The following is a 13,081-nucleotide window of genomic DNA, read 5'->3' as shown; positions in this document are numbered from 1 at the left end:
ATTCATTCAGGCACTTCCCTTTTTTTGTTTTCATTGGAACTTGCCTTATTTCTACGTCCATAGCGTGCCAGAAATCGGATGCGTCAAATGGAATGGAAGATAGGATTCTTCACGATCGGATATGAGCAGGCGTGCTACTACCGGTTGAACTTGCGCGCCCACTAGTTCCTTTCGACGTGCGTCCCGCTCTACGGCCTCGCATGGGGAGGGGGGCCTACGGTGTTGCTATATCTACTACGCTTGATTGGGAAGGCACGCTCAGATCTGCTTTAGCGTCAGGACACTAAGGATTTGATCTGTTTCACTACTGCCGAGCGATACACACGTTTTATTCAACACAATCAGGTTTGTTTCGTTACATCTTTCCAAAACGGTTGGAAGCGACTAAGTCATTTGTTTACACGTTGGATGTTAAAGAAAAACGAATAATCATGTCGGATTGTTGTCTGATGGATCATGTATATAAGGAATGGAATTCTGTCCGAAGATGAGCTGCTGGACTGCGCGTACTGTTCTTCTGGTGACCTTTGTGGTATTGCTGATTCATCAGGACAGCCAGCAAAATGTGGCCAGCGCCTCTCCGACCCCTGTCATTGGTTTTGAGGATTACTCTGAAGGTAGGTTTAATGCCAATTCGATACATTTTGAGAAATTCGCTTTTCCTGGATTAGATAGTATATAGTATCCGTTCCACCAATTACGTTACGCTGGTCCATTTTTGTGCATTTCTGTGACGCCATAGATCGTCTTAACGTCGAACAGCCCAGCCTCTACGAGTTGTTACTTCAGCGCGAATTGCTGGCAGACAAATTGGATTCCGAAGGCCGTGGCCATTTCGTCGTCCGGAAATCCGATCGTTCACCATCACTTCGGTAAGAGTTATCCTAAATTGAATTGCAGAGCCAATACCAGTATTTTTTTTCTTCTTATTTTGGTTGTTGTTAATATGTCAATAAATTTATTTTCGTTTCACGCAAGACTCCGCTTTGGCCGGCGAGCAGATCCTGATGTTCCTCGTGTCAGTGCCACCAGCCAACATGACTGAAAAATCAAAGATAAAAATAAAGTAGCAAAAAAAAAACAAAAACAAAAAAAAATATACATGCCGATTCATTTTTCTTTAATTGCATGATGTAAGCAGTAAACTGACATGCTAGGGGACAGTGGACTGAAAAAAATTTTCTGCGAAACGACAACTCACAATGATCTGATTCCTTTTCACAGGACGCTTTTGTATTTAATTATGATGAAGCGCATTTTGGTATAAGGGCTACAATATACGCCCTGACAGTATATCAAATTCATTATTGATGTCCTGAACCTCTTCTGTCTTCTCGTGCGAAATTAGCAACTTAATTTTTTCATTTCCAATACATATTCAAAACAATAAATACTTTTTTCCATTACTTAAACGTATTTGTATTTGTTTTCCCCCCTCTGTTTTCAGTCATGTGCCATTTGATTAATAAATGGATCAGCAAGTAAACCCCGCATAGTTATTGTAAGGTTAGTGTCAGTTGTTTCATCAATTATATAACAACAAACTAGAGCAGGTTTGTAACACTATGCGCACCAATTTCATACATTGGCTTTATCTATACGTTTGCTAGTGTTAGGGGCATAGTTAACACCAATTTTAAACGGGGACAAAACTACAGGGTGTTACCCGCAGCCTTTTATTGTTTTTGTATGTCATGGTTGCTTGTTGGGACAAAGAGCACCCATGCTTGTTACAGCGAGCATAGTATTACAATAGTATAACAATATTTCACTGTATGTACTGGCTTTAATTGTAAAATAAAAAAATGCTTAGAAGATCAAAATGGCACCTTGATTAATACACAATGACCGGCTCCTGGCATTATGTAGTCCGTATAACAGTTCGAATAAGTATATAAAGGTCATGCTATTTAAGTATGACGGTCATATTTCAAACCCATTCACAAATTTGAAAATGCACAATATGTTGTACGCAGTAGAAGTGATCCAATCATTTGTTAAATGACAGTTTCAACGAATCGTGACGTGCAGACGTTCCGTTTCCGTATAAAACCAAATGAATTAGATTTCATGATTATTCTTGCCAGCGTGCTACTGAAATTGAGCTAACGAAGTATGCATACTTTATTCCGTTGGAAACATACTGACGAAGGGTGGACACGAGCTAGCACTATCCAGTCGAGATACTAAAAGACGATTACTTTTCTACAGACGCCCTGGTCTTTTTATTGATTATCGTTATTAACAACTTTCCACTGCGACAATCTTTGTAACGAAACAGAACGAGTGGTTTACGTAAGGTGTTCATGCATCTATACAGCCAAAAGTTATTAGAACAGTAATAATTGTCAATGTGCGGGTATATTTTTGTAAATTTACAATTATTGCGATTTAGACTTGTACGCGTGTTTATGCAGACTATGGTGACAGTCTACTTGGTCATAACAATTTTAAATGAACATGCTTCGTAACAGAAAAGCTATACAGTCACATCCACGAAGTCTTTTCGTATATCTTCATTACATATTTTATCGCAATTTACTGGACAGTAAGGCGCATCTAGTCTCCATCATTTTGCGGTAAAACTAGGCAAACTAAAGAGAATGTTGTGCTTCCCGTTGAATATTTTCGTAGCATATGCGCAAACGGGTATGCCCTGTAAAGACGAATTACAAATCAGTCAGCTGAAGAAAAAGATTATCTTAAAACAATGAACAAATGTCTCCATACAGGCTACAGAATTTAAAGAATTTAAAGAATTTTTTTGGAAAAAAATTTAAGCCCGACTAAATAAGCCCGACTTTTCTTAATTTTTTGCACGAATATTCGGTGTAATCCAAAAACGACTAACTTGACATGAAAACGCGTGGCTTTTTCTGAATCAGCGTTAAATTTTTATTGTACTGTGTGATTTTCATCGAATTCAAAGAGATGTCAATTTTGGCCGATTTTAACAAAAGTGTTAAGGCCTTGCACTTTTTCATTTTTTTCTAAATTATAAATTTCGGTTAAAATACATGACTTCAATTAAGAATTGAATGCTTATCACAAAAATCAAATTTATTTTTCAATTGGCCTTATGGTTTTTTAATTAAAGGTAAAAAACGAAAAAATAAGAAAAGTCGGACTTATTTAGTCGGGCTTATTTAGTCGGGCTTAAAAAAAATTTCTGCAAAAACTGACACTCATCGGATTAATATAATATAATGCACCGCAAAAACCAGTAATGAGTTTACATTTATTCAAACATATTATTTCTACCTTAAACATGCAATTATTTTCACCATTATAAGAATTTAATTCATCCTCATTACTGCAGTGCAAAATGGACTTTTTGAAGTTAATAGTTACTAGTAAGAATAATTAAGTTAAGTAAATAGAATAGAACAAAATAAAATAAAGCTTTAATTATGTGTTAATTAAATAAAGTTATTAATTTTAAAAAATTTTATTTTTATATTGCGAGAATTTGTAAAGTTGTCTTTAGAGAATTAACTAGAAATCTACCGGTAGATGGTGATAGCAGCAAAATGGAAAAAAGGCCAATTTTTTATTATTATTTTTTTTTTTTGGGGTAAAACAGATTGCCATATATGCGGAGTTATTTAGCAGACTACAAATAGCTTTTCCTAAGGGCTGCACTGCAGTTTGTCAATATTGACAATTTGACATGTCGTATTCTCAGCCGGCTCTTTTGATTTGTAAGTATAACCTGCAAAATGTTGTTGGCAGGTATGCTGTACGGCTATTTCGAAAAACTGAAAAGGCTTCTTGTGATCATGGTGGATTACAATCAATGAATGCCGTGCACCAGCCCAAGGTTAGTATCGCAAGGTATTTTTCAACTCTTGGTACCACATCACTTACAAGATGGTCAGTCATCAACCAGTTGAATGCAAGTTTTAAAAGCGAACGATTCTATTCCAAAGGGAAAGAAAAAGGCGACAAAAGTAATAACAGAGATTTATATGTACATTTATTGTGTATTAAGTAATGTATAATCATATTTGTTTTCAACTCTTAGAGAAAAAAGGTCCAGTTCCTGTTAATGAAAGTGAAATAGGAGAACTTGTTAATGTCTCAAGGTTAAAAGAAGATCTTCAAAAAGGATTGGATCAACTCAAGAATGACTACATGAAACACTTGTCTTTGCGTTCAGCTTCTGGTAAAACAGCTTGCATTCATTGTGATTAGAAATCATCCAACATGTCTTATATCTTTGTAAAAAATTTGTTAGGGTCAATTGAGAACCTTCAAGTAGATTTTGAAGGAGAAACTTATACACTTCAAGAAATAGCACAGATTGGAAGGAAGGGACCTCAACTAATAGTAGTCAATTTATCAAGCTTTCCAACAGTAATGAAAGATGTCCTAAAAGCTCTTAATGATTCTGGTATGGGCCTGAATCCACAACAGGATGGGACAACAATTTTCATCCCTGTTCCCAAGTATATCATGGTCTATTTGCTAGAGACATGAGGAAACATTATCACTTCTTGTTTTTCCCGCAGAGTTACGAAAGAATATCGTGAAAGTCTTGCCAAAAATGCAAAGACTTTGTTCCAGAAATTTAAGGATCACAGCCGAGACGTACAAAACAAATACATTCGGGAAGTAAAGAAAAAAGAAAAGGAAGTTTCTTCTGATCTAGCACATTCTGTTCAGCAACAAATTCATAGCATGGCTGAGCTGTATGTTTCTGAAGGCGAAAAAGTCATGATTGCTAAACAAAATGAGTTATTGGGGAAGGATTAAAATATCTTAATTGTGAAATAACTGTGCCATGCTGTCTCCACCTGTAACTCATTTTCTTAGTAAGTATAATCTCTGAACAACACTACACCATCAAGCTAGCCAATCGTCCTCATTATCAAAGTCGTCGAATAAGGGAGGTGGGGGAGGATCGGGCTTCCACACTGTTTCATGTTCGTTTTGCAGACTAGCTGCTGCTAAGGAACTATGTAGCGATTCTAGGAATGAAACAGAACGTTCCCTGCTTTCATTCTCAGGCTGAAGTGTATGAACAATCTTTTCTTGAACGCTGTCCCCATTTTCCTCTGCGATACTAGGTCCATTATCTTCCTGAATGGCCGTGTCCACTGCTTCCACGGAAACTTCTTCCACTAAAGGAGTAATGCAATCATTGTCCTTCTCGTCCACCTTTTCCGAATCAAGCATCGGTTTTGCAGTTGATTCTCCACTCAAAACCGCCAAAGTAAAATCCTGTAAGGGATACCAACATAAAAAAATAGATAATTTTTTAACACAAAGAAATAATATGTTTTACTCGTATGACGGTTGAAACAGTCGATTTAATAGAATGGAATGCGTAGCTCTCCCCAGGAATGAATTTTTTTGTAATTTCCTTGTACACCTTGTTCATAATAACTTTAACTTGTTCTTCCAATGATCCCTGCTCTTGATCTGAATAATATTTGTTCTGAATTTCCTTTTCAGCATCTTTGAGTTTGGACTGGAGATCCTCAACAACGCTCCTGGCGTCTGAGGACTGTTTTTCCAATTTTTTAATATGTTCTTGAAGTTGAGAGATTCGTTGTTCTTTTTTTTCTGCAAGCCGCTCAGATTCCAAAAGAAGGCTTTCAACTTTGGTTGATTTTGATTCGTAAGAGTCTAACTTTTCTTGCATCTGGTCATGTTGGCTTGCGAGTTTTTTCTCCTTTACTAAGGATGCATCTAACAAAGCAGCCAATTGAGTGTTTTCTTTTCGCAACTGATCTAGAGTTTCATCATTTTGACTATGGGTGATTAACTTGAGATCCTCTTTAAAACGGGCATTCTCGTCTTGGAGTTGCTGTATTCGAATGTCAATCTCTTTTTCCCGTTCAGATTTCTCCTCAATTTGCTGAAGCAACCGATTGTTCTCTTCTTTTAGACGTTGGATGGTACCTTCAAGCTCCTTCTGGTTTGCAGCCCACGCCTGCCGTTCACTGGCAAGTAAATGATCAAGCGACTCTAGCGGGTTAGCGGAATTCTTGCCTCTCGTGCCTGAGGCGGATATCTCGCCTAGTATAAGATTTAGCATGTTGGAGTGTTCGTTTGACTGAGCCTGAAGCTTCTGCAAACCAGTCGTCAATGCATCCCAATGTGGTTGTTCCGAAGGTTTATAGCGATCTTTCTGATAGGAATCGCATCCGCCAGTCTTGTGGAAGTTGTCCGAAACAAACAGAAAATAATTATTACCAGAAAGCTAACTAGCAAGCATACGGTTACCTTTTGTACTAAAAGATCAATTTTATCTGTCAAACGACAAAGATGCATACGCACTTCACTACTATGCATCCTGTTTTCCGACATCAACGTATCAAAATGCTGGCTATTACCGCCCACTGCTCCAGCAAAAGCAGGTGGGAGGAACTGCATTACAGGATATGGATGTTGTCCTGCAGAAGGCTGATGCGATGGAACGAGCACAGAAGTAAAGCTACTATTGAAATCAGAGCGATCAGACTGAGCAACTATTCTGGGAGTAGGTACAGGTCGGGGTGGTTTCCCAGCTTTACTTCGTTCTTTATGTGGTTCTGGCTCCGGCGATGACTGTATTACCTTGGGGAACATTAACGGAAAATGTCTAAAGGAAGAAAATGAAATACAGACAGTGAATAAATAGCACTAATACTTGTTCGTGATCACTATCATCCGCCACGATCGCTCCATTTAGGGGAAGAATAGGCTGGCCAAGTTTGGCCATTCTATATTTATTTGGAATACAGACATATAAATATTTTTTTAATGCAATTTCGACTGTTTTACCGGTTGTTTACCGAGACATAAGTTTAGTCTTATTCGATCCGTCTTGGCCAGGCATTCGATTTTCGACAGGGCTTGATGCCGATCCATCTATTTTATCAGTTGCAATGACACATTCAGTCACCAGATTTTTTGTGTGTTCAGCCAACATTTTTTTTATGTGGTCTATCTAATTATAATGGAAGATCATTATAAATAACTGTCATATCTGGAACACAATAAACACAAACTTTTTCTAAAAAGAGTATTACTATCATTTATTACCTCTCCCAGAAACTTCTGTGCAACTTCTTTTGTATCAAATAAAACTGCCCAGTTTTGTCTGTGATCATCATTGAATGTGCAAAAATTATTTGGTTGGCTCTGCAATAAAGATCGATCATATAAATTATTCAAACTAACAAACATGGCAATTACTTACAATAATCATAAAGTCTGATGTGATCCTGGCACTTGTTAAAGGTCTTTGTTTATCTTGATAGAGGATCACTTGGTAAGTTTTGCTTTCATTCTCACCCAACAACGCCATTCCTATTTTTCCAGGAAGTGGCTCATATTTTTCATTGTTTCTGTTTTATTTTTCAGATAAATAAAGATTAGATAAATTTTACTGTTATTTTTGATTCATGTACCCTACAATTTGTAACACATGACAGCAGCTGCGACAACAACAGGCTGTGACATGCTGCACAAAAGAGGTTTACTTGGTGGCTGTTTGGGTGCTGTGTACACCAATGATTTTGAACTTGATTGTTGGACATCCAACTCATGGAAAATAGAGGCTAAATTCGATCTAAAAATAGAATCAAATTTCGAAATTGCGTCACATAGAGTACGAGAGAACGTAAATTTATTGAAAAAAAATATATTAAATAGTGAAGATTACTTGTTCGATAGCGCTCCGAAGTCATCATCCTCCTCATTGGGAAAGCCAAATGACATTTTTACTGCTCAACTGGATTTTGAACGTTGTGCTGTCGATTTTACGTACTATAAGTTCAAATACTATTACATTAAAATATCATTAGCCAGCATACTAACGATTACAGATAATGAGAGAAGACGTAAAAAATAAACAAAATAGCCATCTAGCGTCTATTTCTAAACTAGAAGTAATATATAGGCAGTTGCGAGTCTTAATACGTGTTTTAATATGGAGTTCCTCCCGTTTGCTCTGTAATGCTTACAATTTATTTTGTCAAATTTATATTTCAGTGTAGATCCATGGTAGCATTTGAATAACTTTAAGGATTATACCTAGTGAGACTGCAACCTTAGTGTGCCTACACGTATGAATTCTTCATACCTATTCCTTCGTTGATAATTTTATATTTAAAAAAAACTAGAAAACAACTGCACACACAGGAACACGTTTGTTTTTCAGCTTCGTTTTTGTTTTGTCTTAAAAAATTATTTATAAAATCCAGTAACTGAAAGCCGACGAGGTTTCATAATAGGTGTCGCTAGCGTTCGGAAAGGAAACCTTAGCAGAAAAAAGGCCTTGGAGAAAACGAGAAAACGAAAGACTTAGCACATATTTGTTAGGGTGGCGAACAGAGGCTTGAAGAGGTAAGATTTACTATGTAAGCTGTAATGTTTATGACGAATATCATTAAAGTTTAATTTGCAAAATGAAACTTAAGGAGGGCCAGAGTACATTAGGGTCTCGTCAATCGAATCTAAGTGAGAGTATACCATGAGAATGGGAGAGTTATTTCACGTTACGGATAGTGAAGGGAGAGGTGCACAGTGCACACGCTCAAGGCTGAGATAGGGGAAAAAGAGGGCGCGCGTTGCAATCAGTACTAACTAATGAAGTAGGAATCATTGATTTTTGGATTTGTGAATTACACCGACGGCATTGTTGAACGAGCTGCATCACGTTTTGACATATATTGTCTCGCCCGCAGAAAAATGAGCAGCTCCGAAGAAGTTTCGTGGATCTCCTGGTTTTGTGGTCTACGTGGAAACGAGTTCTTCTGCGAGGTGAGTTAATATTAAATTCCTTTCGGAAAAATCATTACGGTCACGATTACATTACATTCTGATCGACCTACTACTACAACTTAGTGCTGAACATATAGTGATAGAAATCAATTTGATAAGAGACTTTCACAATTAATGCCTGATTTTATTTCAAAATTTGAAATAATTGTGTTTTCATTTAACTTCATTTTTATTGTATAACTATTTTTGTCACCCAACAGGTTGATGAAGATTACATTCAAGACAAGTTCAACTTAACTGGGCTAAATGAACAAGTACCACACTATCGACAAGCACTAGACATGATTCTAGACCTGGAACCAGGTAAAAATAAGCATTTAGTTCATTTTATGTTGTTGCTAACAGTTGTGTCAATTCTGTCTTCAAGATGATGATGTTGAAGACAACCCCAACCAATCTGACTTGATAGAACAAGCTGCTGAAATGCTGTATGGATTGATTCATGCCAGATACATTTTAACAAATCGGGGGATTTTGCAAATGCTAGAGAAATACCATGCTGGAGATTTTGGGCATTGTCCAAGAGTGTACTGTGAAAACCAACTCATGTTGCCAATTGGTAAATCAATTTAGTGATATTGTAGGTGTAATTTGGTAGGTTTATCCATTTTACTTTTTGGTTTGCGTTTTTAGGATTATCTGATGTTCCAGGTGAAGCTATGGTCAAGCTGTATTGTCCAAAATGTATGGATGTATATACTCCCAAATCGTCACGTCATCATCACACCGATGGGGCCTACTTCGGAACTGGATTCCCGCACATGCTTTTCATGGTTCACCCTGAATATAGACCCAAGAAACCTACTAACCAGTTCGTCCCACGACTCTACGGCTTTAAAATCCATCCGTTGGCGTATCAAATCCAGCAACAGGGCGCTTCAAATTTTAAAGTTCCCATGCGTACTGTTAGCTATAATAACGGAAGGAAGTGAGGCTGAAGTAGGTTTCTTTGCCATTATTCATTCAATGTTACCATATAGAATAAACGACGTTCAGGGATTATGTAACGCAGTTTTCAAGCCCCCTCCCCTATCACTATTCACAACCTCATCGTTCCAACAAATCTACGTAACGTTATCCAGTCCTCCCATATTTTCTGAAAGTAACAAATAATCTGAAATTAAATTGAATTGAGTGCTCGAATTTTGGCCAGGTAGTCAGCACTCAAACTGTTTCTATTTTTCCTGAAACCGTCATTTTAATTTTCGCGCCTCAAAAGCAAAACTCTTGCTTTTAACGTTACGTCCGCCATCCATTCATCGTCATAGCTAGGTTTTTGAGATCCCTTCTGCGTTACATAATCTGTGATCGTTGTCGTTTGGAACTGAACACCCCTTGATTCGACCCATGATTTACTCGACTTGTACAACAATTTGATGAAAAAAAAAAAAAAAGAAAAACGATAGTGAAGTTTTTTTTCTGGAAAAAAAGTCGAACGCATTCACTTGTCAGATTGTCAGTTTAATTATTCCAAAACGATCTTTGCTCCAAATCTGCGCCAGCGAAACTACGTAGAATGATGACATGGAAACCAACATTTTAAGTGTCTTTACCCAGACCAACTGCGTACTGGTTCGAAGTTATTATCGAAATGGTTCTTTATTTCTATTTCCGTTCTCTTTTTGCTGCCATTACAAATTTCATAATTCATTTTCATTTTTGGAGTTGATGTACATATTTTGCTTCTGTGCCGAATAATTTTAGTTAATGAACTGAAGCGGCTCATCAAGTAACTGAAACGTCATGGTTACACTAAATCTAGATGGACACAGAACAGTATCGGCGTCTCGTCTTCAACTGTTAACGTTATTTTCCAAGCTGATGCCGTTGCTCCTTGATGTACGACACCTTATTGAGTACGTCTTTCAGTTGATTGCTGGTGCATCGACGACTTGCAGGTAAAACGCTATGATCATATTTAGCAGGAATAACGGTTAGAAACATCTTTAATTTTTAATGTATTAGTATATGTTATTGAAATTATTTTTTATTGTTGATTCCCAGGATAGAGCAATAACTAAGGGATATTACGGTAAATTTTCCTTTTTTTACCAAATTAATTTATATTTTATTTAGAAATTCTCTGACCAAGATTGAGTACTAGTAAAGAAAATACCAACCCCTTTTACTTTCAAAAATGAGAAAATTTTTAAATCTTAAGCCCGCATGCACTGATGCCATATCCGTCCACTTACACACTCAATTAGCTGATGCATCATTTAGTTTGTGTTGCACGAAACGTACACCGCGATCCCGTCATCACATGCAGCTGAAATTCAATAATTAAATGGCAAAGCAAAAGAATTTCGCTTATCTTTGTTTTGAACAACATGCAAAAATCAGTTGAATACGCTAATTCAATAAGATAATTGAGTTTAGTTTAGCCAAGAATTTAATATTCCCGGAAAAACAGCCACAGATGAAATGGTTATGGCGACCCAAATTGTTCAAATTTCATAAAGGACGCAGCACCAGCAAATTTTATTAATTAATACTTTTGCCATTAATACCAAAAGAAAAATGGATGTCATTACGTCTTACTTGTTGATCGATTTGCAGATCTCACCAGATATCGTTTTGGTAACTTTGGTGGCGATTGGATTTTTCTGGGGAATGCTTGTTCAGGATTTTTTCGACATCGTTTTCCCGGAATCAATCCCTCAACCAGCACCAGAATGCAATTCGAATAACGAAACTACACCAGAAAACCCAGAAGCAACTCCGCACGACAATTGCACGGAGGCCTATTCACCAGACGGTCCAGCTCGTGATACCGAATACTGCTGCAAACGCGAAAAAGATGCATTTCGAGCGGCTTTGCACCAATGGCAAGCTGCAGCCGTGCAAATGGCCATGGAAGAGCTCGCGCGTACAACGAGCCAAGGACCCCAACTGTCTTTTGACCAGAAACCGGAAGTTTCAACAGACGCTAACTACTGGCGAAAACTTTACAAATCAGATTTAATGAGAACGAATAAGTGCTTAACGAAAGTAAACCAAGAATTAGATGCTTCGTTAGCGATACGTAAAGTACTAGAAGACGAACTTCGGCTAACCAAAAATCTGCTGCAGGACGTACAACGAAAAGCCGAAAAAGTTGCCGAAACTTCTGAAAGCCACGTTGCTGTGATGCAAAATGGTACAGAAGAATTGCAGTGCAAAAAACCAAACCAGCAGATAGACGTGGCATATTCTTCACCAGATTTTGTCTCTGCTTCGGATAAGAACTTGGAAACGGAAATGCTTCAAGCAAACCCAGAGGTAGACGAGAAGGTACACGTCGTTCAGTTCGAAGCTCCGCCTGAACATGAGAACAAAAGTGGCTTCATGTTAACCGAAGTCGACCAGAACGATCAGCAAAAGTATCAAGTCCGAGTGAAACAGTTGGAAGCGGAACGAGATGCTGCGCTAGCGGATGTACGACGAATGCAAGCCGAATGTCAAGTCGCCATCGAGAAAGGGGACATGGCCTTGCGTCTATCAATTAAGCAAGCAGGAGAAAAATTCGCGGCGCAGGAGCTTGAGAAATCAAAATCCGTGGCTGAAGTAGAAACGCTGTTAAACGACGAACGCCATAAACACCTAAAAACAAAAGAAAAATACGAAATAGTAATAAAAAAGCTGGAAAAAGATTTAAAACATTCAAGGGCCTACGCTAAGCTGTTGTCGTCTTTATTAATAGAAAAAAAGAAATTCTGGAAACGAAGTGGGTTTTTACGTCCGAAAACCCCCGAATCAAAACCATCCGACAGCAAGCCAAGCCCACCGAAAATGAAATTTTCCAATATCTTCTCTAGGCGGCCAAAGAACGCAAAAATACTCCAAATAAATGGCAAGCCAGTAGAGATGACAGAAGACCGTAACTGTACCTATGCCTGCATCAGTAAAGCCTTTTGGGAAGAGGAGCTTGAAGGGCCGGCGCTGAAACCCATAAATTACAACCAGTGGCATTGCAACAAAGCAGAACCTTTGAATTTGATTGATTTTTTGCGCCGTAAGGAAGTGAAAAACAAATTAAAGTGGGATGAACTGCTCGGATTTTTCTATGCCAATGTTAAACATAATGGTATAGAATATAATTTGCCAATGTTAGTATTTGACAAACCGGGAACTCCCAACTTTTTCGGAAGGATGTGGCTCCGGGCCTTCGACAGTACCGACCCCTCCTTCAAGGCGGCAGCTATGAATGATTGAACTTTAAAAAAGCATCAAGACATAGTTAATGGACTCCTTTTTTTTTAGGAGCACTTGCATGCAAGTGGCGAGATGAAACACTACAAGGCTGTAAAGATTGTATTGTATGCAT

The 13,081-nt window shown here is 37.9% G+C and overlaps 4 protein-coding genes across 5 annotated transcripts; 3 read left to right on the top strand and 1 right to left on the bottom strand.

The window, feature by feature from the left end:
- The first annotated feature begins 203 nt into the window (after positions 1-203).
- On the top strand, positions 204-1,491 carry LOC130700331 (short neuropeptide F-like). Its single transcript, XM_057522377.2, has 4 exons — positions 204-345; positions 468-617; positions 743-872; positions 979-1,491. The coding sequence occupies exons 2-4, from the start codon at positions 470-472 to the stop codon at positions 1,043-1,045; spliced, it is 345 nt and encodes a 114-aa protein (XP_057378360.1). The 5' UTR covers positions 204-345; positions 468-469; the 3' UTR covers positions 1,046-1,491.
- Positions 1,492-3,639: 2,148 nt separating this feature from the next.
- On the top strand, positions 3,640-4,840 carry LOC130700327 (ribosome-recycling factor, mitochondrial-like). Its single transcript, XM_057522373.2, has 4 exons — positions 3,640-3,950; positions 4,025-4,165; positions 4,238-4,448; positions 4,512-4,840. The coding sequence occupies exons 1-4, from the start codon at positions 3,671-3,673 to the stop codon at positions 4,753-4,755; spliced, it is 876 nt and encodes a 291-aa protein (XP_057378356.1). The 5' UTR covers positions 3,640-3,670; the 3' UTR covers positions 4,756-4,840.
- On the bottom strand, positions 4,809-7,811 carry LOC130700318 (FK506-binding protein 15-like). Its single transcript, XM_057522358.2, has 9 exons — positions 7,655-7,811; positions 7,406-7,561; positions 7,190-7,337; positions 7,033-7,131; positions 6,783-6,937; positions 6,638-6,710; positions 6,232-6,564; positions 5,288-6,160; positions 4,809-5,223 (listed from the first exon to the last, which is right to left on the bottom strand). Exons 1-9 carry the CDS (start codon positions 7,708-7,710, stop codon positions 4,846-4,848), a joined length of 2,271 nt encoding a protein of 756 aa, XP_057378341.1. The 5' UTR covers positions 7,711-7,811; the 3' UTR covers positions 4,809-4,845.
- A 98-nt stretch (positions 7,812-7,909) lies between these two features.
- LOC130700330 (casein kinase II subunit beta) lies at positions 7,910-10,425 on the top strand. Of its 2 annotated transcripts, none has more exons than XM_059496549.1 (5): positions 7,910-7,944; positions 8,679-8,754; positions 8,976-9,078; positions 9,143-9,334; positions 9,409-10,425. In XM_059496549.1, the coding sequence occupies exons 1-5, from the start codon at positions 7,922-7,924 to the stop codon at positions 9,705-9,707; spliced, it is 693 nt and encodes a 230-aa protein (XP_059352532.1). In that variant the 5' UTR covers positions 7,910-7,921; the 3' UTR covers positions 9,708-10,425. The 2 variants fall into 2 exon arrangements, with proteins under 2 accessions (XP_059352532.1, XP_057378359.1); XM_057522376.2 differs by lacking the exon at positions 7,910-7,944 and adding an exon at positions 8,235-8,337.
- Positions 10,426-13,081: the final 2,656 nt, after the last annotated feature.

The sequence above is a fragment of the Daphnia carinata genome, chromosome 8 (assembly GCF_022539665.2).
Source record: "Daphnia carinata strain CSIRO-1 chromosome 8, CSIRO_AGI_Dcar_HiC_V3, whole genome shotgun sequence".
Lineage (NCBI taxonomy): Eukaryota > Metazoa > Arthropoda > Branchiopoda > Diplostraca > Daphniidae > Daphnia > Daphnia carinata.
This window is presented reverse-complemented; position numbering and strand designations above follow the sequence as displayed.

Coding starts and splice junctions, on each gene's coding strand:
- LOC130700331 (XM_057522377.2), top strand. CDS start 470: ATGGAATTCTGTCCGAAGATGAGCTGCTGGACTGCGCGTACTGTTCTT. Junction 618..742: donor TTTTGAGGATTACTCTGAAG/GTAGGTTTAATG, acceptor GTGACGCCATAG/ATCGTCTTAACGTCGAACAG. Junction 873..978: donor GATCGTTCACCATCACTTCG/GTAAGAGTTATC, acceptor GTTTCACGCAAG/ACTCCGCTTTGGCCGGCGAG.
- LOC130700327 (XM_057522373.2), top strand. CDS start 3,671: ATGTCGTATTCTCAGCCGGCTCTTTTGATTTGTAAGTATAACCTGCAA. Junction 4,166..4,237: donor GTCTTTGCGTTCAGCTTCTG/GTAAAACAGCTT, acceptor AAAATTTGTTAG/GGTCAATTGAGAACCTTCAA. Junction 4,449..4,511: donor ATTTTCATCCCTGTTCCCAA/GTATATCATGGT, acceptor TTTTTCCCGCAG/AGTTACGAAAGAATATCGTG.
- LOC130700318 (XM_057522358.2), bottom strand. CDS start 7,710: ATGTCATTTGGCTTTCCCAATGAGGAGGATGATGACTTCGGAGCGCTA. Junction 6,711..6,782: donor AAGACTAAACTTATGTCTCG/GTAAACAACCGG, acceptor AAATAAATATAG/AATGGCCAAACTTGGCCAGC. Junction 5,224..5,287: donor CTGTTTCAACCGTCATACGA/GTAAAACATATT, acceptor TATCCCTTACAG/GATTTTACTTTGGCGGTTTT.
- LOC130700330 (XM_059496549.1), top strand. CDS start 7,922: ATGGAGTTCCTCCCGTTTGCTCT. Junction 8,755..8,975: donor GAAACGAGTTCTTCTGCGAG/GTGAGTTAATAT, acceptor GTCACCCAACAG/GTTGATGAAGATTACATTCA. Junction 9,335..9,408: donor CCAACTCATGTTGCCAATTG/GTAAATCAATTT, acceptor TTGCGTTTTTAG/GATTATCTGATGTTCCAGGT.